Raw genomic sequence first — 26513 nt, forward strand, 5'->3', positions numbered from 1 at the left:
TCATTCGTCGATCCCCTTCCGAATTTCGCAATGATTCTTTGTTTGCATTGTTTGTGGTTTTGACTGCTCGCTATAATGATATTAGATAAATCACAATACCCTATGAAAAGGAACAACTAGTCGCATCGTTATTAGCTTCTGACCCAAAATGTTATCCGAGACGCCTCGGTTAACTGTCACACCCATATGAGACAAGGGCTTCTTCATCAACAGATGGTTTTAATGATATATGATTAGAAAGGTGGGCATGGAAGAATCGATGGATACTTCAAGGTTGGGCACGTCAGAAGCTCATCTCGAACAGTTCGCCAAGGCCAAGAGACAGCAACGATTAATCTATGATGATACCGGTCATCTCATTACGAGAATAAAAGCCGAGCTGGAAGAATTGAAACCCGAACATGACGTAGGTGAGCATTGTACATTCGCTGCTCGACCATCCTGGTAACAGTCAGTCGAATTATCAAAATTATGATTGCTTTGCTCAGTACACAAATCGTTGCCCTTTTTCATTATAAACAATTACCTATAAGTTTTATTCTGCCATTATACATTATACTTATTACTTGTTCCTGATTTGAAGACAAGGCCCAGATTATATTTTTTTATGAATACATTTTATAGAACCACAAAAATAAACCTTTCCAGAACATAATTCAAGAAAAGCAAGTGAGGTCTTAAGATGTCTTTGTGAATCCTATATATCACAGGGTCCGGTGGAACCAGGGGAGGGGGGGGGTCACATACCCCCCACTTTTTTCAATAAACGTGCATGGTCAGCCCCAAACAATTTTCGCTCAGCCCCCTCCACTTTCAAGCAATATACATTATAAAAGGAAATATACCAAAATATCTTTATCAATAGGCCTACACACATTCCTTTATTTATCATCGATATTTCATTTTTAATGTATTGAAATTTCATTTAATAGCGATTTTTGTTCCGAACCCTGCCATTGAATATTCGATTTATCATGAGGCCTTTATCGTTCAATCACTTTTTTTTTCAAATTATCGATATTGCTTTAAGTTGTTTAAGTATCTTTACATCATTGTATTTGAATATGCTTTATATTTTCATCACATTTTTATATCATTGTATTTGAATATTCAGTGTTATATGAACACTTCCTATGTTATCAATGCCTTTACTAATGAAGATTCTTGGGCGAAGAGTCCCGACAATGATGTGGTACAGGCCTTATATTATTGATCAAAGTCCCGTATCGAAATGAAATAAGAACAAACAAAAAATGTTCTCCCTTGAGGAAAACCTGTAGATGATTTACATGGCTTTAAAAATGAGTTAGGAGGCGGGCATGTTATATTGCCTACGTCAGTTTTTTGGGGGGATTCCCCGTGGGCTGATTGATTGCGAAATGCGCAGTGAATAGAGACCATATACCACTACCATGGAGCTATCAACAAATATCAACAAATTAGCTCAATGCCACGTAGTCATGGTAGTGGCATATTATACAGTGCGTATAAATAAAAAGTTAACACTTTGAAAAAGTCATAGGAATGGAATAATAGACAATATGGGGATAAATTTTTCACATATATTCTTGGATCCATTTTTTTAAAGCTCGCAGAAATAGGTATGCGCAGAATAAATGCTCATTTCCACGCTGTGTCAAGGAAAAAAGGCGCAAATAAACTGACCGTGTGGGACATTTTTCATACATTTCTTTTGCATTTTTAGCGAATTTGAATAAAATCAGATACATTTAAATATTTTTGTAACAACTTTGCCACCCAAAACATCTTAACCCCTGGTAAGCAGAATCTGTTTCCATTTTGTGCCAGCTGGACACAACTGAATGTAAACAAAAGTTTATTTCTAACATCTGTATTCTTTCACTTAGTTTTTATCACCTAAAGTGGGACTATATTTCATGTTTCATGCAATACTTGTTTCTCCACACTTTTCCCAAGCTCGACAATAATTAACAAAATTGAAATCAAGCTTGAACCATTTTTAATCACAGCTCCGTGTAAAGCAAATATCATCACGATGGCCTCGGCGTGTGTGTGTGTGGGGGGGGGGGGGGGGCGTAATGGCGCTCTATGAAGTGTTTTGAGCTAGAAAACAAGCTAAATAGGTAAAATATATCTTCAAATCATAGACCCTACTTTAAATCAATAATCCTAGCTAATGTCCATGTGCTCTTCCTGATTAACGTCTACTTTTATTCACATAACTATTTCTAAATTCTGCGCAAATCATTTTTCATGAATTTTTCAAAAGCAAGTGGTGCTCATTCAAGCGGAACGATTTTTTGACAGTTATATCGTCATTTGCTTAAAGAGATCTGTACCAATGTTTAAATGTGGAAAAAGTTTCAGGATATTATACAAATACGCACTGTAGTTCAGTGATCTAGACAAATCACATGCAAAACCCTGGCGAATCTAATAACTGTTCTGTACATTCATTTCATTCAGTGGAACTGATGAAAGAACATAATCATGCTGGCCCAGTGACGTAGAGGTGGGGCCGTGGGGGAGCTTGGGGCACTCCCCCCCCCCCCCCATTTTACACAATCAAGGATAAAAAGGGAAATAGGAATTCAAAGAAAAGAACAATTAGAAGGTTGAAATTTTTTTTGAATATTATTTAAAAATCTATTGCAAATTGTATATTTGTAATCAAATTGTAGAAAATTTTGCTTGCATGCTTCGCTCGCCCGCAAAATTTTGATACCTGATACGCCATATCTAGCCCCCTCAAAATTTCATTACGCCACTATGCTGGCCTGTATTAATTCCTTGTGATGGTGAGCATTTACACTCGCCCCTGTCATTATTATTATTTTTTAATCTATTCATTGCTGTTAGTTCCCTCTCAGTCCAATTGTAGCCCCTCATTTGGCGTAATAGGAAGGATTTTTTTTTTGTATTTTTATTTGTTTGTATACTGCAGCGTGATTCATGGCGTCTTTTGATTATGGTTGCTCAGTCAACAGAGATTTTGATTCAGTTTTTGAGATGTATATTATTTAAGCGCTGTGCAGCTATCGTGACTGCAAATATCTCTACATAAATCATTATCGCGTGCATATTGGCCACTCATCGCATGTCCTTTTTCTTACAACCTTAGGATTTCACATTCCCATGATGGGTTTCATTCAGTTAATATAATGGGTACAGGCAGGAGGTAATTCATCAAAAAGCTGTGCGCAACTTAGCCCGGAATGATATAGGAGCGCCTTGAGCACCCATCAAGGTGGATATGTACGCTATACAAATCCTATATAATATCATTATTACTATTATAATATCACCATTATTGTGAACATGGTTTGTATTGGTCAGCCATTAATGAATTCGAAATGAAATTCATCACAACACATTCGAATACAGTTTAGTACATCTTGTTTGACATAATTACATCATCGGGAATTCCCCCAACCCGGTGCATATATTGCGTGTCAGTGGTGTGGGGATCCCCGTCTTTCCCGAACACATATACCCATCGTGCATATCAGTAGGCTATTAACCATCACAGGTGCCTACGTGGAAGGGCATAAATATCAATAACTGCAAATACGTAGGAGTTCTACGTCATAAAAAGGGATTCCCCAAGTGCAGTTCCACTAAAAGTGTTATCTTAAGAAGCAATGCATGTCAAACAAGTTGTATTACACTGCATTCGCGTGTGTTGTGATGAATTTCATATCGATATACTGTAATTAATGGCTAACCAATACAAACCATGATGACAATAATGGTGATATTATATCAACTGCATGAAACCAATCACATGAAATCATGAAGTTGTAAAAAAAGGGCATTGATAAGTGTTCCATAATAAGAGAAGACGTAGCTGGTTTTACCAATGGGGTTCGTGATTTTACACTCCTTTCATCACATGCTATTTTTTTTATACAACTGCAACAATAACAACAGTACATCAACATCAAAAATTCATCAAATTATGTACATCATTTATTTCAATTCCATTCGGAAATGTTATAACAAGCTAAAAACATGTTTAAGAATGAATAAAACACTTTTTTATTCTCACATTCTTGAAACCAAGTGTACAGACCAGCGCTAATCCATTTACCACAATGGCCTGTATTCTGAAGCAATGTTTAAAATTAAACTCTGGTGTAAAATCTTGGTTTACCTCCTGGATAGCGAATTCTGACAAATAACTTTAAAATCACAGGTTCAGTTTATCAGTTGATATATCGCTTACATCATTCACAACTGTCATGACCGTATGGGATTGATGATTGAAACAGTTTTCTTCGCCCAACCACAGGGAATATTTGAAATTTTTAGCTTGCCATAATTTTAGCACAGAGTTAAACCATGGCCTGAGACTTGACTCCAACATACGGGCCAAATGCGATTACTTGGGGAAAGAACTTTCCTCTTGCCACATTGGCAGCGACCCCATGGAGCGGGTGGGGTAAAGAGTCGTGCACAAACTATGATGTTTTGGGGAAGTCATCCACACATTTTCTGGAGACAGAAATAACCGTATAATAATTTTTAAAAGATTAATGGATGCTACAGTATCTGCAGTACCATGATCATGATGGAAATGTGGGCATTTATCTCCCAAATCTTCAAAGCGAGAACCTTTGCCCCGCCCATAGAAAATTTGAAGAGTGACATATCATTTTTTTGGAAAGGTCATCGTAGCATTGGAAGTTTATGGATCTACCGTAGTTCATGAAACTTGGACATAGGGGTAACCAAGTAATACTGATCGTCTTGTATGTAGGGCCAGCTCACACGATTAAGGTCAAAGGTCATCTAGGGTCAATGACCTTTGATTATGTGGGGTATCAATCTGAAAGTATATGAACTTATTTCCAGTGGCGTAATTAGTCAAACAATTTAAGGAGGCTAGATATGGTGTATTGGGCAAAATCTGATTAAAAATTGCAAACGAGCGAAGTGAGCGAGCAAACAAAAATACATTTCATTACAAATATCAAAGTTTGTGATAGACTTTGACATAATATTCAGGAAATGATATCATTTTTCACACTTCTCCCTTTTTTTCATTACTTGTCTCTTTTTTTTCTTGGTCGTGAAAAAGTGGGGGAGGGGGGCAAGACCTCCATCTGTACTCAACTGACCATTTCAACAGAATGACAACCAAGGATCGCTTATCATTCTGCAAGAGTTTCAGTTCATATGATCAAAGTCAAAGGTCATTCAGGGTCAATGAACTAAGTATTTTGTTATCATATGAATGTGTTTTTGTAAATATCTATCAATTTTAGTTATTTTCCAAGTCAGCACTGTTGCAATATTGAACTGCGAAATGCAGGTGGCACCGCCAGAGGCGTCCCCTTGTTATTTCTATTTTTCACAAAAAAAATTTCCTGCCATCACTGCAGTACCGACAATCCGATCAATTATTCATACAAAAAGATATGTTTTAGCATAATGATTGGGGTATTTTTGTACATCGTGATTTCTGGATGCGAAGAACTTTTTATGAAAATAATTTGTTTTTGCAGCACTGGCCATGAACAATTACCAGCCCTTGGTCACTGTTACTCAAATAGCCTAATTTTAATATTAAAGAACAACACACCCCCCCCAAAAAAAAAAGTGGGTTTAAATAAATATATAGAGAAAAATAAAAAAATGCAGAACGGTGAAAATTTCATCAGAATCGGATGTAAAGTAAGAAAGTTTAAAAAAAAAATAATGTTTCGCTTCGCATGGGTGATATGCAAATGATTTAGTCGATGGTGTCATACACTCACAATTTATTTTGTATCTTATCATACGAAATATAGAACATTTCAATTTTGCACAATAAAGAACCATCTTCATCGATGCAACAATGGTAATCTCTCTTATTTAACCCTTTGCAATCAAATCAAATCAAACCCTTGTACACATTATGAGAGGAGTACAGTATTAAGATATTTTATATTCCGTTTAAAAAGTATGCAAAAGATTTAGTTAGTGGGCGGGTGACATCCTCAGATCCCTCATTTGATTATCGATCAGGATTTGCATATAACTGTTTTGAGAAAATTAAATGTATCATAACTGTTTTATCTTACATCTCATATTGATTTTCAGCATTATGCTCGATTGCTTAGTCTCTATTCAGTCAAGTCAACTTTTTGTTGGGGTGGACTTGCTATCGTTTATCAATCACAATATCTGCAGGTACCAGATATGAATATATTCGTAGTTACTGCAAATCAAATGGAAAGGTCGTTGAATGATTGTAAATTATGGTTTAAAAAGAATAAAAGCAGCGGACCTAAAAACCAATCATTTGAGGTATTCATGTTTCACGTTTTCAAATCAAACTTATTTAAAGATAGTTAACTGATTACTGTCAAACCCATTCCAATAATAGTCAATGAATTTCATTGTGATATAGTTGTTAAAACGTGCATAAATTCACTTTGCAGGCATATGATATATCCACGAATTAAACATGGCTGTTCTAGATTTGGTAAATGGGTATTGATCAATGACTTTATTATTTCCATTTCTTATGAAGACATAGACCCATCATCGTTGTTAGAGAAGATGAAACTTCTTGAGGGGAGAATCGAGAGCCTCACGAGTGACTTGCTTAGAAAAAAAATGAAAGTAGCGTTCTTTGGAGGGTGAGTACAGTGTAATTCTTTTAAAAGGATGGTCCGGGCTGAAAGTATTTATAGCTTAATAAATAGAGTACAATTCACTGAGCAAAATGCCAAAAATTTCATCAAAATCGGATAAAAAATAACAAAGTTATTGAATTTTAAAGTTTAGCAATATTTGGTGAAAACAGTCGTCATGAATATTCATTAGGTGGGCTGATGATATCAAATCCCCACTTTTTCTTTTGTATTTTATTATATGAAATTAGGTTTGTTCAAAATTTTCCCTCCAAGAACTAGAAAAATTGGATTGACAACTGATTTAGTGCATTAGATATTTATTGCTGCAACTTATTTCATTATAAGGGAAACATATTATTCACACAAGTATGAAATGATGAAAACATTATGATTTTATGTTATAACATAAGAAAACGGAAGTGAAGATCTAACATCATAAGCCCACCTAATGAATATTCATGACGAATGTTTTCACAAAATATTGCTAAACTTTAAACTTCAATAACTTTATTATTCGTTATCCGATTTTGGTGAAATGTTCGGCATTTTGCTCAGTGAATTCTACTCTACATGCTCTATGTATTAAGATATAAATATTTCCAGCCCGGATCATCCCTTTAAATTACTGCCATTAACGTGATTAATGATTAAAGTTAAGTACAATGTAACAGATTGAATAAAATCCGACAAATTTCGTCACCCCCATGATAGAGTAGTGCTTTGTTTAAATACCATTCCCTGATCAAATATTGTTTTATACTTTGTCTTCTTAAGTTATTTTTGTTATCCAAACAGAACCAGTAGCGGGAAGACAACTACCCTGAATGCTATGATTGGCCGAGAACTTCTCCCATCGGGAATGGGCGATACGACAAGCTGCTTCATTCAGATCGAAAAGATGGGCATTGTTTCTGAGAGTAAAGACGCCTCATGTCCTGAAGAACAAAATCATTTCGTCAGCAACTGCAGCACAAACTCAATGGACAATGAAAATGACGACATCCCACGAACGCCTTCCTATTTTGTTGTTAGAGAAGTCGAGAGTAGGGAGAAAGAGGCGTCTCTCCATTCGTTCCTAGAAGACAAACAGCCTCTCGATTCAGAGGTTTGTTAAAAGCCAAAATCGACCAAAGAATAATCTGAAAGTAATAACAGAGAACCCAGGCAGTAAAAATCCATAATCAAACTTGAACGGAAAATGCGTTAATGCCCTGTGTTCAATGATGAGTCGCTGGTGTTATAACCGCAAATTTTACTTTTCATTTAATATTTTTTATTGTTCAGCACTTGGCATGAAATGACAATTCCTTTCCCATTTTCCCATTTGAGGATATATAAATGGTACAAATCTTTACTTTATGTGTAAGATAATTAATGATTCCGTATATTCATTGTGAACTATAGGCCTTGGAAGATCTGTGTGACGCCAAGTCGATTCGCTCTTTGGATGCGACCTACCTCATAGAAATACACTTGTCAGATGACGAAGTGACAAACGACCATCTTCTGAATTATGACCTTCAGATCATGGATTGGTATGGTTCATTCTCTTTCATAAAACAAAATTCAAGGGGTTTAGAACTGGAACTCAAAAGTGTGTAACAAGAAATTTTCGTCATTGTATAGATAATGTTATGATTTCTTCATATTTATTATTTATTCACTGAAAGCAATGGTCATTAATTGGTCATTGATGATTATTTCATTTCTGTATAATATTGTTTATATATATACTTTCGACAGAACTCTCATGTTAAGCAGATCGATATGGATTGAATTACACCTTCCAAATAAGTATAAATAGATATTCTACTGGTATTTCATTCATTCCACCCTGATGGCCATCAATAATGATTTGAAAGAAATAGTCTTAAATTCGATATTTCATGGTTATTTTTCCAAACGTATAAAAAATGCGTTTATTTCATATTTAGACTAAAATTCGTTTTACCCGGTTCTATTTTACATGCATATACGCGTAAATCTAGCCCAGGTATCACGAAATGTCGAGAGCTCGGTGACAGGGTGAAAACCTTCTGTGCAGACTCAGATGTCCATGTCTTTATTGTGAATCCCAAGACTGTCATGTCACCGGAAGTATGTTTACAATCATAAGTCTTTATTCTTCATTTTTTTAAAGAAAATGAATTATTTGTTGTAATATAAAGGAATAGCACACGTATAAGGATTTCTGAAAGCAAAGACTTTCAAAAAGTACGTTTACGATTTTAAACAACAACGGGAGGAAAATTTCTAATTTGTTGATTCATTTGGACTGTTATTTTGTGTATATTTCAACTTTGAAAATGGAAAAGATATGAGAAGAATGTGCAAGTTTTGTTTTCACTTGTTCTAGTAACCAATCAAGAGATACAAAATTTCAAATCATAATGTGCATTATTGACAGTTGTCATACCGGGATGAAAAATTTTCAGTTGTCTTTTTTTCACAGGAACGGGATCATTTTGTTGAAGTAGGCAAGCGTCTTCCTAAGCCTGACATCATTGTAGGTTACACTCAGTGGGACTTAGCAGCGAGAGAAAGACGCCCTGAAGAGGTAAACAGAGTTTCGTATAATCAAAAGAATCTTATAAAAATAATGCGGAGGGGGGGGGGGGGGCATGGCCCTTGGAAGAATTTTCGGGGGGGGGGGTGCTGCGTGTATTATTCTCCATAGGCAGCACCCCCAGGTATTCTGAAAGATGTGTAAAAATGGAAAAAAAATGTAACCAAAATTACCTACATTTTGTAATGAAACTCTCTTTTTTTTTGCTCTTCAAATTTACATCAGCACCCCAGTAAGAAAATCGTTCCCAGGGCCCCGGGGGGGGGGGGTGCAATAAGTATAGATTCATTAGCTTTATTGTAGATTCATTATCTTTTTGATAAATTCATTGATCCATTTAATTTTGGTTAATATTACTTCTTCTTTTTTTTTTTTTTGGGGGGGGGGGGGACGTTATTTTAAAAAAATGGAACGAATTCGAGAGGGCCACCGATTGAGAATGTAAATATCGATAGGTCTATGTACTTTCGAAATTGTGATGATGTCCCCCAAAGTAAAAGTAGGAACGGGGATAATTTCATTAGTCATCCGTTAAGTTTTGTTTATGCAGGTAAAAGCTCGACACGTCGACTCAGTGTTTGAGATGCTGAAAAAACTCGATGTCGTAAGTACGAGAGAAGAAGCACAGGAAAGATGCTTCTTTTATTCTGGTAGAGAAGCTTTGGATTTGGCTATTGGCGAGAAAGGTTAGTGGGTGAAAATATTCGGGTCAATTGTCAGTTATGTTACCCAAAAAACCCAAAGTCCTTACAAAATCTGATGACAAATTCGGGGTTTCTGTATTAACTGTCTTTCATCTATTTACCCATTGGCATCATGCACATGGCTGTAATAGGGGGAAGGAGGCAGTGGGATGGGGCAGTTTCCGTCCACGTTATACTAAAAAAAAAGCTTCATGTGAATCGATTTTCCTTTACAAAAAGAGTTAAGAAATAATATTTAAAAAGTTAAGTGAATATTCAGAATCCTTCCCTTGCAACACTAAAATGAAAACACGCCTTTTGATCAACTTTTTCGCTTTGCTCCATCACATGCGAACGCTTTAAGTAAAATTTACCCCTCCCTGGAATATTTTATTCTGATTGTTGATGACTTTAGTTAAAATGATGAAGTGTTGATAGGTTCGAAAGGCCTCGTGCAGTTGTACCTTGTAGCATGATAATAATCCAAAATGAGGACATCCCCTCTATTGAAAACAGCAACGCTTTATACCTGATTGCATGATAATGAAATTATTAACTAGGAACTAATTACAACTGACTGTTTGCATGGTTTATAAGTATGATAAAATTATCTGATAAAACATAATTATTTCTTTGTGCCCTCCATTCTTTTTTATTTGGGGGATACACTCGATTTTTTAAAGTCAGTTTCCTTGTTACTTCGTTTTCAAATTGTCTCTCTATTCCTCCAGGGTATTTTGTCAAAGATTGGGAAAAGCGAAGAGAAGATTTTAGGAGGTTCATTTCGAAAATAGAGGTATGTTGCCCCGTTGCATAAAAGTTACACCTGTAACTTCAGCATTCAATGGCAGCAATGCTTAATATGCTTTTCACATTGCATTTCCTTAACCCCATACTATCCTTAACCCCGGACTATCCTTAACCCCATACTATCTTTTTTGGATTCACATTGTCTTTCTTAACCCCATACTATCTGCTTCAGTTAACCGGGGTTAACGCCTTAACCCCAGACTATCCCACAGCTCATGAATATTGATGATTTTACCATACAGAGTGCGATTAACGTGCAATTTCGACTTCTGTGATTGGCTATTGCTTAGCCCCACTTTTCCTTAGCCCAGTTTCGTTTCACACTGCATGTCTTAGCACCGCAATTGTGGTGCTAGCACCACAAAAGTATGCTTTTCACACTGTATTTTTTCCCTTAACCCCGGGAAATTAATGGGGCTAAGGGGGGCCTTAGCCCCACCAATTTCCCGGGGTTAAGCTTAGCCCACTTCGTTTTCACACTACGTTTTAGCAAAGTGGGCTAGCACGGTAAATAGTACGGTACTATCTGGCCCTGCAAAAAAGCCGGGTTAGCCGGCTTATTGTGGTGCTAGCACCACAATTGCGGTGGTAAGAGATGCAGTGTGAAATGAAACTGGGCTAAGGAAAGGTGAGGCTAAGCAATAGCCAATCACAGAAGTCGAAATTGCACGTTAATCGCACTCTGTATAGTAGAATAATCAATATTCATGAGCTGTGTGATAGCCCGGGGTTAAGGCATAAACCCCGGCTAATCAAATAGTAAAAAAACCATGGGGTTAAGAAAGACAGTGTGAATCGAAAAAAAAAAGATAGTATGGGGTTAAGGATAGTCCGGGGTTAAGGATAGTATGGGGTTAAGGAAATGCAATGTGAAAACCCTGCTTTTTTGCAGGGCCAGAAAGTACCGTACTATTTACCGTGCTAGCCCACTTTGCTAAAACGTATAATGTGAAACCGAAGTGGGCTAAGCTTAACCCCGGGAAATTGGTGGGGCTTAGGCCCCCCTTAGCCCCATTAATTTCCCGGGGTGCAGTGTGAAAAGCATATCATTGGTTTTATTATATGCTTTTCACACTGTACTTTTTTCCCTTAACCCCGGGAAATTAATGGGGCTAAGGGGGGCCTTAGCCCCACCAACTTCGTTTTCACACTATGTTTTAGCAAAGTGGTCTATCACGGTAAATAGTACGGTACTATCTAGCCCTGCAAAAAAGCAGGGTTAGCCGGCTTATTGTGGTGCTAGCACCACAATTGCGGTGCTAAGAGATGCAGTGTGAAACGAAACATGGCTAAGGAAAAGTGGGGCTAAGCATTAGCAAATCACAGAAGTCGAAATTGCACGTTAATCGCACTCTGTATGGTAAAATCATCAATTTTCATGAGCTGTGTGATAGCCCGGGGTTAAGGCGTTATTAAACCCCGGCTAAGCAAATAATTTGGGGTTAAGAAAGACAGTGTGAATCGAAAAAAAAGATAGTCCGGGGTTAAGGATAGTATGGGGTTAAGGAATTACAGTGTGAAAAGCATGTGAGTCAGTCAATGGAAGTTACCACTGGATGGCAAAGTTACCACTTGTATGCAATGACGATCAAAAGAACAGTAAATATTGTGTGTTCTTCTGTCAAATTGATGAAAAATATATGAATAGATATAAGTAAAGATATGACTGGAGTTAATACCTAAATAGTTTTAATAGATATACATTGCAAATGTTCTTATATAGACTGGATGCCTGGATGGGATGCAAGTCATTGCCTATCAAGGAAGCTATTTGGTATGATGCAATAAATTATTTGATAACACACTGATAATAATGTTCAAACAATCAAAATTCAATCATCGTTTATTATCACATGTATTTGTTTAACTAATATAACCGATTGATACGAATCAATCCAATTTCGGTATTATCCGTAGCAAAATTACATGCTAATTTGACTTCGATCAAATAATGATAATATTGACTATAAACATTTGCAATAATGAAAAGGCCGCATTATTCTAGTTATGCTGAGTGTTAGAAAATAATTCTGTATATTTTTTCATTTATATTTTGTTTCAAGTTAAACCTTTTCTCAAAGCACATCATTTTTTAATTTAAAGGAGAGAGCCACCTCTTCTGGTATGACTACCAAATTGAAAGTCAATCGAGACACATGCCAAGAGGTCTTACTGCAGTGCTTCAAAAGCCTTGAAGAAGTTATTGCAGAGGTCCAGAAACAGATGTAAGATATATTTATTTTTAAAGATAGATTTAAATTCGTATAGTCTTATTAACTATTGTGTTTGTGTATTTGGGGGAAATCTCTTTTTTTATGTTCTTTTGTGAATATTTCACACTCAAAAAGAGTTTTGAGTATGTTGATATATATGTGTAGAGTATACACTTAGTACACATTATTTTCTTTAAGAAAGTACAAGATAATGTGACATGGAGTTTCAAAGTAACGCACGATGATATAATACTAGGCCAATACATGCGTATTTAAAAAGAAAATAAATAGTAAATTATAAAAAATGATATTTTGTTAGTGTTTCCCAAAAATATAATAGTGTTAAGTATAAAAGTTGTCAATGTATTTATTTGTAAAGAGATTATATATTATTTGCTATATTATGTATCTTATTTTCTTTATGCCAAAAATTTAAGTAAATAAAAAGCCACTAAATACAGACAAATTAAAAACAAAATGAAGACAGATGGTGGTAGTAGAGGCAGATCTAGGGGATCGTTAGTAGAAAAATAGGAAGATGGGATCAGCTCCAACACCCAAGGCGCCTTGTTCCCTGTTGACGAGAGTTCGTTGTAGCTCATCTATTGTAGGTCCATGGTCAAACCAATTGGTCGAACCCGATTAGCAAAAAGCTAGATCAGCAACTGACATGACTGGGTAGGGGATATACTTGTAAGGGAGGAGGATGGAATGAATTTGGGGGTCTAGGTAAGGAGGAGGAGGGGAGGATCATAGTCCATCAGGGATAGATGGATGCATCATATATGATTTACAACTTAAGGAGTAATCAGATGTTTAAGGTTTTGTACTTGATCTTTCCAGGTCAGATGGCAAAGAAAACATGGACAATATGACGAAGAGTCTGGAATTATTTCAGATAAAACGAGCCGAGTTTGTAAAGGAAAGCGAGGAAAAGAAAAGGAAAGCTTTGAATGTGATCTCTGAATCGGTACGATTCTTCAGCTAAATATGATTCAAGTTTCCTTTACTTTGAGATGTACATGATATTGGGTAAAATGCTCCATGAGGGTAATTTTGTGTCTAACCAACATTGGACATTTCTTTTGGGTATTATTATTCATCCAGTGTGATGAAAATTTTGCCCATTCTAAAGTAATTGATGCTTGTTTTTTTCAACCTTACTGGACAATATGCTTCCCGCATTGGGTAAAATACTGCCCCACATTGATTGGACACATAATTACCCTCGTGCTGGTTAAAATTTTACCCAATATTTTTTATAGTGTATTGGGGTAAATACAAGACGATAATTAAAAATATTTTAGATTTACAAAGCAGCTTGTCAATTCTGTTTTCTGATCAACCACATCAGATAGTAATTAACATAAAGGAATCCCTAAAAAATTGATTACACATTTATATTCTTATTGCGTGTTTTTTTTTTTTTTTTTTTTTTTTTTTTGGGGGGGGGGTATGACAAGCTTAAAATGAAAAGGAAAACAAAAGTTATAGAAATGAGGACCGTCGGTGTCAGAGAAGCATTGGGAGAGTTTTTTACAATATTCATGGGCGCAATGTGCCCAAATTTTTCATTGCCTAGATATGGTGGATGAAGCAAAATTACCAAAAACATATCAGCGAAGCGAGGGAGCACAAAATATGACCTTTTGAATAATTAAGAAACATATATAATACTTCACTCTTTCCCTTTCCTTTCCTTCTTGCTTTCTTGGACGTGAAACTTTTGGGGTCTACGGCCCGAAAGCCCCCCCCCCTTCTTATACGAATTAAGTTTGATTCTTATAACATTTTGTGATCGTAGGTATTGCACTGTATGAATGAAGTGAGTAAGAAAATGACCCAGACCTTGAAAAGGAGCTCCGTGATCAACAGATTTGAGGAAGATCAGGTTCATAGATACGCCGAGGTGAGTACAATCTGTATATATATAGCTTTGTAAAAAAAAACGGTTGAACTAATAATAGCCAAAAATGTTAATAAGGACAGTAACTTCAAAAGGTCAACTTTAAAGATGGTAGATATAATGTACTTAGAAAATGTATCCTCGTCGTTTGTGCAATATGAGGAAGAACTACACCATGGAAATGTAAAATAGACAACAGTTGCCAAAAATAATATATATAGTAGTAGTAACATGAGCACTATGGTACAAGATGAAAAGATCTAGAGAGTGAAAGAGCGTTTTTCATTGATTGGAATTGTAGTCGAAGAAAAAAATAATAAAACGTTGTTTATCCCTTTTTTAAAAGGGGCAGATAACTATGATAACAATGACATTTTTCATACATAAAAAGGGACATTCTTAGTACTTGAAAAATGTTTGTCATGGGAGAGACAGAGAGGGAGTGATCGGGAGCTCTGATTTTTTCACGTAAAATTCTGTCTTTTTCTTTTAAAATAGAACGCCCTCATGGATTGGTATCGCAAGATGTTGGCTGAGTTTCAGCGCGCTACGGAAAAGGTCTGTGATGACTACTCCTTTGGTATCCTTGGTGAGTGAATAGTTTGGGAGCCATTTCTGTCCTCTGATGTTGTAGGCCTATCGATTTTATTGGCGATATAAAACTAAAAGTTTTTTCCATAAATAGAATTTGATATATTTGTTTCGCGATTTTTTTTTTTCTAGTTTTATATGGCCAATAAAATCGATAAGCCTACAACACCAGAGGACAGCAAATTACCAAAATCTAATTATCCATGATTGAATTCCTTACATAATGTATATGAAACAGTGTAATATGTCTGTGAGTAGAATGGGTTAATGATCTCCGTTATATTTAAACCTCTTTCAAAACACACACCAACAATTTCAAGCACGTCACGTGTATTGTGGTCTGAAACATATTGGGAAGTATGTACCCTACTAAAGTGAAATTTGCTTTTAAGTTTAGTAACATGACGAAGACAAGACATTTCTTTCTAAAAGTAATATTTCCGGCAGGAAAGTATAGTGGATAATGCACTTGCTAATACTTATGACTCTTTAAGGCATTTTAGACAAAGAGAGGGGCCAATTTAAAGATATAAACGGTAAATACTAGTATTACACAACTATATCTCTACACAGAATCGTATGAAAACCACATGAAAGACTTCCCTCATCAAGCACCGAGGGCATTTCAAATCCGTATGAAACAGATTGAAGAAGAAGCCGAGGTTCCAGAGGCTGCGATCCAGAGGGTCCTTACAGGAATCACCGAGAGAGCTGTATGGTCATCGTTTGCTTCAAGACGCAGACGGATCAGCGCAGGTATTTTTTTTACTTTTTTTTAAATAATGCATATAGCATTTCCATTTTATTTGAAAGCAGGATAAAAGAGCATTGTACATTAAATGCTTGCTCACGGGCATAGATGACGCGGCCGGGGATCGAACCCCGGACTTTCTATGTATAGCCAGGCGCCTTAGACCACTCGGCCAAGGCACCTCCACACATAATTATCAATCGTCTTTGCGACGCTAACGATACTGGAAATCATGATCGGAAGTTGTTTTTAGCCATAAAACAATTTAGTTCACGAAAATATTGTTGCTCGACTGTAGCCTAAAGAGTTGCACTTTCACTTTAAATCGAGAATAAAAAAATAGGCCTAAACGCAAAACCGGTAATTTTCCATAATGTGTCTTATTGTGGTCTTATGATAATGCAAGCAAAGATTTTAATCCTCAATAATGAAAGGGGAGTTACATAAATTCTTCCATAATGCTACTGTCTGTCATAATGCGGCTGTCTGTTTCTCGAGCTTCAAACTGATGCCATGTTCGGCTCGTCTATGAAAGGAATTAAACAAACACCATCGTCAATGTCATTATGTTGATTACCGATCACACTTTTTATTGAAATTGCATTATTTCAATTTGATCAAAATATTCCCCATTCTGATTATTCATTTGTATATCCAACCACATTAAGACAAAACTATTCCACGCCCCGCCCCCGCATGAAAAATACTTCCGCTTTAATACCATTATTGTGATAACTTTGATATATTTATCATTATCTAAAGATAAATTCATTGGTGGATGATGATCATATTAGCACGCTTAGCTTTTAAAGGTCGAGTCCACCCCAGAAAAAAATGTTGAATTGAATCAATTTTAGAGAAAAATCAAACAAGCATGAACCTGAAAATTTCATCAAAATCGGATGTAAAATAACAAAGTTATGACATTTCAAAATTTCGCTTATTTTTCACAAAACAATCATATCCACCATTCAGTGACATGCTAATGAGAGAGTCGATGATACCAATCACTCACTATTTCTTTCGTTTTTTCATTATTTGAATTATACATTATTTCAATTTTTACTGATTTGACATTAGGGACCAACTGTGCTGAACCATAAAATGTTATAACAACGGTATACCCCATGTTCAGGGAGGAATGAAACTTGGTTTCACAGGATAATGAGAAGAAAATTAGAATATTATTTTCATAATTCATGTAATAAAATACAAAAGAAATAGTGAGTTGGTGATGCCATCAGTCCCCTCATTTGCATTGCATACAGACTGTTTTGTGAAATTATAAGCAAACATTAAAAATGTCATAACTTTCTTATTTTACATCCAAATTTGATGACAATTTTAGTGTTATGCTGTTGGATTTTTCTGTTTTTATTGAAATCAATTTTTATTGGGTGGACTTGCCCTTTAAGTGCTTTCTTAATTCTCAATTTTTATCACAGTCGAAACCGATGAAGAACGTAATATTTTACTGCGCAGAATCGCGGCGGCAGCAGGAGTGTTTTTCACTCAGGTTCGACAGTGGATCAGAGCCTCTATTGAAAGTCAATTGGAGAATCTTACGTCATCACAACAAAATTCTCTCATTTGTCTCGAAGACGTGAAGAACCGATGCTACGAGGCTGTGGAAGCGTGAGTTTTGTGGCTTTTTTTGTTCTAACCCTTAAGATTAAGAAGTGGGTTCAAGCAAGGAGATATCACTCTAATCTCCTTGGTTCAAGTGTATTCGATACTATGTTTTAAAAGGGCGTGTTAGCGAAATTGGGAGCTTGATAAATACGCACTTTCTCTTTCTCAATTTTCACTCTTTCTTTCAAGAGTCTTGAGTTTAAATAGTTTCAATAAACTTTCTACAGTGCGTCCCACAAAAAACGAAACGGAGATTTATCGATGATTTATCATAACTTAATCACAAATACAATAGACAAATGACCTACCATTGTTAAGCTTAAAATTAGCTTATTTCTCATTCACGCATGAGTGAGCAAAAACAATTTGAAAAGGGGATACCAACAAGTCACTTGGCGGGCTGTATCTGGGTTTCAAAAAGAAAACCACATTTTTAAAAAGTTCAATATCTGCTCTTTAATTTGATACATCAATTAAAGAAAATGGTCAAGAAAAAAGAAAGTTCTGGTTATTTGAAACAAGGCTTGATTTTCAATAATTTCATGAAATGAAGAGCGTTCAAACTCACTCAACACTCCGTTTTGTTGACGATCAGCCATGTTACCGTGCGATAGCTTCTGTGGGAAACCGGTGAAAACACGTTTATTTAATGAAATTATGGAAATACAAGCATTGTTTCGAGGGATCATAACTTTTTTACCTCTTGACCATTTTCTGTGGTTAAGGTATCAAATAAAAGAGCAGATATTGAACTTTTTAGTCATGTGACTTTCTTTTTGAAATTCAGATACCCCCCGCCAAATGAGTTTTTGGCGTCCTTTCTTCGAATTGTTTTTGCTCGCTCATGCGTGAATGACGATGAAAGAGGAGATTCTAAGCTTTACGTTGGTGGGTCATTTGTCTATTGTATTTATGATTAAGTTATGATAAATCATCGCTAAATCTCGGTTTCGTTTTTTGTGGGACGCATTGTATAACGCATACACGCACGCACACATGCGCAAAAAAAAAAATGGGAAGGCTTCAAAAGTGTTATTTGATAGCTTGTGCAATTGCTTGACATACAAAACAAACAACTGACTCTTTCAAAACACCGAAGACATTTTTGTTTAATTCTTGGCGCGATAAAAGTCAAATTTATCATTATTATCATTATTATTATTATTATCATTATTAAACTAATATGAATATGCCATGTGTTAAGTGATGATGTCGAGACGTTTCTCGAATCCACATAACAATGTCCGCACAGGAATAGCTACAAAACCGACTCCAAAACGATGGTTAAATTATTGGTCAGTTTGGAGTCCGGGACCGGAACATAATAAATGGAGATGGAGCAAGAGCAAACACAATCCCCGATTGCCTATAGGTCTTATTAGGAAAGATGCCCTTGTTATGATAATCACTTTTCGCTCCATCTTGGACTGGTAATGTGAGCAGAAGATAGTTCTTACCTTTTCGGGGGCATGCAAAAAAAGTGTGCAACATTTCCTGAAATATGATTAAAATCTATACTCGACTGTGCATGTACATGCACTAATCTGGCATATGAAATAATGAACAACAATATTCCCACAACCGTATTTTCAATTTTTCTTTGTCGGTAACAATCGGGAAAGTGTCAAAATCTTTTTTCACTAAGACCAAATTCTTACATTTTGATGGCAAACGCATCAAATTCTCATCATTGCTGTCATTGATTTTTTCCCTTAGATTTTGCAACAGTGCCGATGTGTATTACACTGAGTGTTGTACACGTGATGTGGAGCAAGGGTTGAAAGTCCAGCTCGCAACGCAAGAAAGGAAAAATGAACAGATGAAACTTCTTTCAAAACACATGACGAATCTCAAGTAAGAATTGATGCAATGCGTCTCAAATGGGTACTCCGGGCTGAAAATAACTATATCTAAATAAAGAGAGTGAAATTCACCGAGAAAAATGCTTCAAATTTCATCAGAATCTGAGAAGTAACGATGTTATTGAATTTCAAAGTTTAGTTTTTTTTTTTTTTGGGGGGGGGGGGTGTAAAATGTGCACGTCGTCATGCACATTCATTACGAGGACTAAGCAGTGAATTTGAGTTTATGAATGGCGCGGGCTAAAATAGCCCCTCCCTCGCGCCATTTTGGTGCTGCTTTTATCAGCACCAGACCAGCCCCATCGTAAAAGTAGCGCGGATCTGCTACAGTTACTTCCGCTTGTGGTGCGGACTATTTTAGTGCGGGCCTGGTGCGGACCAAAGAAAAATGAGTTACTGAAAACGGTATTATACGATTACGGTATACAATATTTTGGTGGTTGGATGGAGGCCAAGTTCTTGTGAAGCCAGGAACACTCTTTTCACAAAACGAAAAAAATGTAGCTTTAAATTTAGACATGAACATTCCAACCTGCACACTCTTGATAATCATTGTTCCGAATAGTAGTATGATTGTCTGAATTAAAATTCCAGGCTATTACAAGCCTCCCTGTATGAATCAAGTAGTAGTGACGTCATAGCATTTTCGCAATCAGCTGGTATTTGAAGCCGATTTGGACTTCCCCAACCACGACTTGCAATAAAGCAAAAAATTATTTTACTATTCATATTTCAAACTTGAAAGATGGTATTTGTACTTTTTTGAACTTTTATATTCCATGCAAAACTTATGCAATTTGTTTAAAGATTTGGTCGTCGTCGGACTACTCATGTAGTGAGCTGAATAGGCCTTTCGTACTTTCGAAGACGATGTTGTCTTTCTTCATTGCTTTTAATCCACATTCAACGTTTAATTCTTCTGTTATTATTATGTCAGTGTTGAATCTTTCCTTTGATTCACGGGCGTAAATCCGGGGGGGGGGGGGTTATATGTACAATCATCCCACCCCCCTACTTTTCAAGACAGAAACTAACTAAACTAAATCATCAAATGATTAATACTACTGTTGATGCGTGGATTCATCTTTAAATGCGATCAAGGTGCCCAATCTGCCCAATTTCGAGTTTTAAAAAGCAAAATTTCTCGCGCGGTCGCTCTGCTCCCGCCCTCAATCAAATCTTACAAGATTTTGGCCCTGACAAAATCCCTACGTTTAGCTTCTTGCCAATGTTATATCCCCTGCATCATTAGAATATACATACGTCCACTTATGAATTGTATGATACAAAATACTTTTAAATATGGTTATGTATTTGATCACAAAACAATCAAAACATCCTTTAAATACACGGGCGTGAATGGGGTGGGGGGGGGGGGTCATATCATTGCATCTCCGTAGAAGCGGGAGACAATTTGTACAATAAATTTATGCATACTCTGTACTTCAAGTTAAGTGTACGATGAGTGACTGACCGATGACTGATCAAATCAATATGCCGTTAATGAAACACAGGCAAGTTAGGAATAACAATGCACGCACTTTACAATTCTATCGTTTATAGGAGACTTTAAATCTCAATGATCCCCTAACAATCTAATAGATATTTCAAATATGAATTTTGTTCAAAATTTTGAATATTTTGCATATCATCTCCCAATATAATCTTAAACATTATTCAAAATCTTTCTTTTCTGCAATATTTTTCTTTTAATTTGCATGCTTATGCTATTTCCAACTTTTTGGAAGTTGTGGCCTTTGATGCCTATTATGATATAGCATCTGGTTATCCCCGATTCATGATTCCTTCTTTTCATTCTCATCTCACCATGGACCAGTGAGCAAATGAATTTTCATTGAACAAAATGTGGAGTATTTAATACTTCTTTGCTCTTTATATTTCTTTCTTCGTTTCTTCTAAAGTTAAATTTATTGATAATTTACCTTTATCAACCTCTTTAATTATATGCACATCATTTTAAACGATTGAAGCAACTTTTTCAAGTCTCGTCCACTACGCTAACTCGCTGCACCTTTCCCACATTATTACACACCCCTTGGAAGACGATTTTTGTCATCATTCTGACTTCCGACTACTAAATGATTACTCGGTCGCTTCGCTCGCTCACATATTAATATTAACTGTTATTCATTACTCTATATCACAAGTCCATAACAATAAAGCCATTGAAAAAAAATGATAGGCCTTTTAATGAAAGATGATCAATTCAATTCATACATATTTACAGTATGTAGGTAAACATTGGTCGTGTTGTGATTATTACCCACCACTTCAAAGAGGTTTTTACACCATTTTGTCTCCCAACTACTGAAAATTTGCTCGCTCGCATACTGACTTCAAGTGCAATTCATTACTTTATAGCCATCAAGAAAATCGTTATAGGCCTTTAACTGAAAGATGGTAGTATTATGTACCTGCATGGTTATAAACCCCCGTATGCATAGCCCCTTGGTGTGTGTGTGTGACGGGGGGGGGGGTCCCTAAAATTTTGAATTTTCAGGTCAATATATTGCTATCACCCCCCCCCCCGCTAGAATTTAAGCCAGTGTTGTGATTGCATGAGATTTTTTGTCAAGCCACTGAAAATTCCAGTTTCGTCGGCCATGTTTGGGAAAATTACAGCACAAAGTGCCTGGCTAAAGGTTACTTATAGGCTACTTAATCCTTAACCTAGGCGTAGATATCTGTATGGTAGGCTCCTTAAAACCCAAGAAAACAACAACAACAACATTAACTGGGCTTTGTGGCATGCATCTGTAACAGCTATGTGGGGAAGTTACAAATTGATGCAGAGGTTCGAGCCCTGGTCACGTCTATCGAATGGTGGCGTTAAAGGTCGGTCCCATACATGCACCGTACGCAGAAATTTTTCGCTGGGGGGCAGCATACGTAAACTTTTCTTGTAAAAACTTGAAAGCGACCGAGCTCGACATTGTGGCGCTTTTGTCTTTTTAAATTATTTTTGAATTATTTCTTGCATACTTTTTGTGAATTTTGTGAGAATTTTCAGTAAAAGAAATGTAAATTTTCAAAATTTCGCTGCGCACGGCCATGACTCCCATATCTGTTTGACACACATCTAAAAATATCACATACACACACCCACCCAAACAATCACACCCTCAACCACATTGAAAGATTGAAGTGGATCAAATACTTATACATACTTCAAAGAAACTTCGAATTGTAAAGCTCAACACAGCTTTGTTATAACGACAAGAGGAAGAAAAACTTTCTAAATTATACGAAACGGATACTCGAAACTACTTTTTCTCTTACTTAGAATACATCAGTTGAATATAATTAGATATTGACGAGGTAAATATAATAATGTATCATATTCTGTGGGAGTCTTTTGTTTTACTACAGGCAAATTTGAAGAAAGTGATATGTCATAATCGTCATTCTCACCTATTAAAAAGAATATTCTAAAAAATGAAAAAATGATACAGAATTACAAACCGACAATGATGTAATGCGCCAACCATTTAGATGTTGGTACAACATGGCGTATATAGGCTATACGGGAAAATGTTAGCCCTTTAAAATATAATTTTGCGATAGATTTTGATATGATATTTAGCATTGATATCATCAGTGGCCTACTGTGAGTCACATCATGGGAGGGGGGAACAAGCAAAAAGTATGTGTCAACACCAACTGAGCGCGCGAAGAGCGCTCAATATCTAGGTATACTTAATATTCTAAAGAGACACTTTAAGGACTGTTGGTAAGAATTCTTGCAATGGGTATATACTGCGTCTTGCTAATCAAATAATGCGAGCGCGAAGAGAAAATCAAAAATTTTGATATTCAGACCTAGGAACGGTAAGTTTTGTAATCATGCTTCGTACGTGTATCACTAAGCTGACACTGAGCTGAAAATTTTGTATATATTTACCATCAAATGGGACACTTTGAGGACACTCTTTAGCAATTTATGAATACCATACGTTATCTCATCAAGGTCGACCAATTCGAGCGCGAAGCGAGCGTCGATTTTTTTATTAGAGAAAACAGGAAATTTCAAGAACATTTGGTAATAATAAAACACAAAAGGGATTACGTATCTAATTAATCTGATATAGTGAGCGCGAGCTGACATTTTTTTATTTACAGGCTTGAAAATAGACATTTTAAGGACTTTTTGTAGGAATTCCTAAGAGCATACGTATTTTAATAATAAAATAATGCGAGAGCACGAAGTGCGAGCTAAAATTGTATATGTAGATCAGAAATAAAATGGACATTTGAGGACTGTTTTAGGAATTCATGATGAGCATACATATTTCACCGATGCAATACTGCGAACGCGAAGCGCGGATTGAACATGTTTTCGATACGAGAGCGGTGTTGGCTCAGTCGGTAACGCGTCTGCCCGTCGAACCAAAGATCGTGGGTTCGAGTCCACCCCGGGCGGATGACTGAAGCCAGTGCGTTGTGTGTAAACGTCTCTCCCATGTTTCATAGATGCAGGCTATGTTACAATGGAAAACACTCCGTCCCTCGGATAGGACGTTAAATGGAGGCCCCGTGTAGAGGAGAGTCACCACCTTTGCACGTTAAGAACCCACTGCACTATTCGTATAAGAGTAGGGGGAAACCCCGGTGTAGTGGTCCACCTGCATTCCCCCCAATCAGTTACATCGGGAGGAGAGACCTGCGGGTCATAGTGATTCAGTTCGCTTTTCGCCTCCCAGGCACAGGTGACGCCAAACAAATAATGATAATAATAAATAATAATAATAATGATACATGTTCAGATTTTAAGTAATCATAAAATAAGATGCGTATGTCACTACATGAAATAATAAACGCTCAAAGCGAGAGGGAAAAAATATTGTCAACATTTCTCTCTTTTTCTTTTCCCGCTATGTCTCTCTTTTCCCCTCTTTCTCTTCTTTCTCCTCGTTTTTTAAGCAGCTGGTGGGGGGAGGGGGGGGGGTGCCCCCTACCGAAGTTACGCCTTCCTGTTTTTTCTTTGTTCTTTTTTTTCTTCTCTTTTTCTTGGTCGTGGAATCTTAAGGGCCTGAGCTCCCAAAGCCAACTCCCATTTGTACTCTTGGGATAACAGGTAGAAAATAGTACATATTTTCGAAGACAATTTCGTCTTTGAAATACATTACTTTTAAATCCAATTTATACCTTTTATGAATAATATGGTTTCTTAAACTTTACAATTTACATCTTGGTACAAGGAATTTTTTTTAAAAACATCATTATGAGTATCAATCATCAGCATGATCAGTGAGTTTCCTTTTGCTAGTAATACTTCAGTCACAGTCAGTGTTCACTTTCACCACTGTTTCTTTTTGGGGGGTCATTTCTATTTCTACTTTCAGGGAAGAGGCAGGTCATATCCGTGGCAGATACAACATGGACGACAAAGAACCAATCGACAGTGATGGTATTCGAGAAGACTCCAGATGAGGAATGAGTTAATAACCGACTGAAGTAGGATGGAAAATAGGAGAAAGTAGTCGGAAGGAAGAATGAATAGGCCTCATTAATACTTAAGTCAATATGGAAACTTATATAATTCATCAAAGTGATAAATATAAATGGAAAGAGGGGCGACAACATGATCACAGCACGGCAATTAGAACGGTATTCATATGCATATCCCATTATTGTTACAAACACACAAACACAACTTCCACATTCGAATGTGTATATTCCCTTATTCTGTGTAAATATTAGCATTTCTTCCTAAAGGAAATATTGACATATCACAATGATATTGCCATTCTATTGACGTGCTTCCCTTTTTAAAAGCATCATAATTATCATTTTAATATATAATGACATCCTTACTTTAGATGTTTTTGAGAGTGTATACTTTTCATATCGGGTTTCTCATTTTAAATAACTATAAATTATCAATCTTTGTAATATGAAATGTATAATTGTCAACCATTTTTATCTTTACATAATCCGACATTGTAAAATATACAATACGGTTGTAATGAAAGATTGAATTGTATTGAAATTGAAAAAGTTGTATATTGTCAATGACCAAGGGTCAGACGTATATAAAATACATATTGTTGTAATGTTCCCCCATGGGTTACACTTCGTAATTCCGAAGGTTCGTAATTCTGAAACACGTAAATTGCCTATACCTCGATGTTCGTTAATCCGAAAACGCAAAAGGGTTCGTTAATCCGAACATTTGTGGCGTTATTCCGAAGGTTCGTTATTCCGAAGGTTCGATAATCCGAAAACGAAATTAGGTTCGATGTTCCGAAGTTTCGTTAATCCGAAAACGAAATAAGGTTCGTTGTTCCGAAGGTTCGTTGATCCGAAAACAAAATAAGGTTCGTTGTTCCGAAGGTTCGTTAGTCCGAAAACGAAATAAGGTTCGTTAATCACTTCGTTTTCGGACTAACGAACCTTCGGAATTACGAACCTCATTTCGTTTTCGGATTAACGAACCTTCGGAATTACGAACCTCACTTCGTTTTCGGACTAACGAACCTTCGGAATATCCGAACCTTCGGAATAACGAAGCTTCGGAATTACGAATGTATGCGCCCCATGTACCTGCGTACTATGGAGAATCGATTATCATTGTGTCTTATAATAATACTTATCTTAATCAGTCTTTGATCTTTTGATAAGACAACGGCTAGATGTAATAGTCTTTATTTCCTCATCTTTGTTTCTGAATCCAACCTCTCCATATGAAATTATTAATCTTTGCCATTAACTTAAATCATATAAAGCAACATGCCCAGATGATGTATTAACTTCTGTTTTGAAAAAATGTATACACTTTTTTGTTGAATCTTTGTGTTGTATTATAATTAATCTCTTGTATCAGGAGTATATCCCAAAAACTTAAAATTGCCAAAGTTATTCCTTCATATAAAA

At 36.3% G+C, this 26513-nt stretch overlaps 1 protein-coding gene across 1 annotated transcript; it reads left to right on the forward strand.

Annotated features, from left to right (window-relative positions):
* The first annotated feature begins 92 nt into the window (after positions 1–92).
* Positions 93–25165, forward strand: LOC129264436 (mitofusin-2-like). The gene is made up of 16 exons (XM_064098035.1): positions 93–410; positions 6500–6608; positions 7401–7710; positions 8010–8140; positions 8594–8702; positions 9058–9162; positions 9722–9857; positions 10586–10650; positions 12768–12889; positions 13721–13847; positions 14682–14786; positions 15282–15372; positions 15948–16130; positions 17571–17760; positions 19474–19611; positions 24983–25165. The coding sequence occupies exons 1-16, from the start codon at positions 230–232 to the stop codon at positions 25068–25070; spliced, it is 2190 nt and encodes a 729-aa protein (XP_063954105.1). The 5' UTR covers positions 93–229; the 3' UTR covers positions 25071–25165.
* Positions 25166–26513: the final 1348 nt, after the last annotated feature.

This window comes from Lytechinus pictus, chromosome 1, assembly GCF_037042905.1.
Source record: "Lytechinus pictus isolate F3 Inbred chromosome 1, Lp3.0, whole genome shotgun sequence".
In the NCBI taxonomy this organism is placed as follows: Eukaryota; Metazoa; Echinodermata; class Echinoidea; order Temnopleuroida; family Toxopneustidae; genus Lytechinus; species Lytechinus pictus.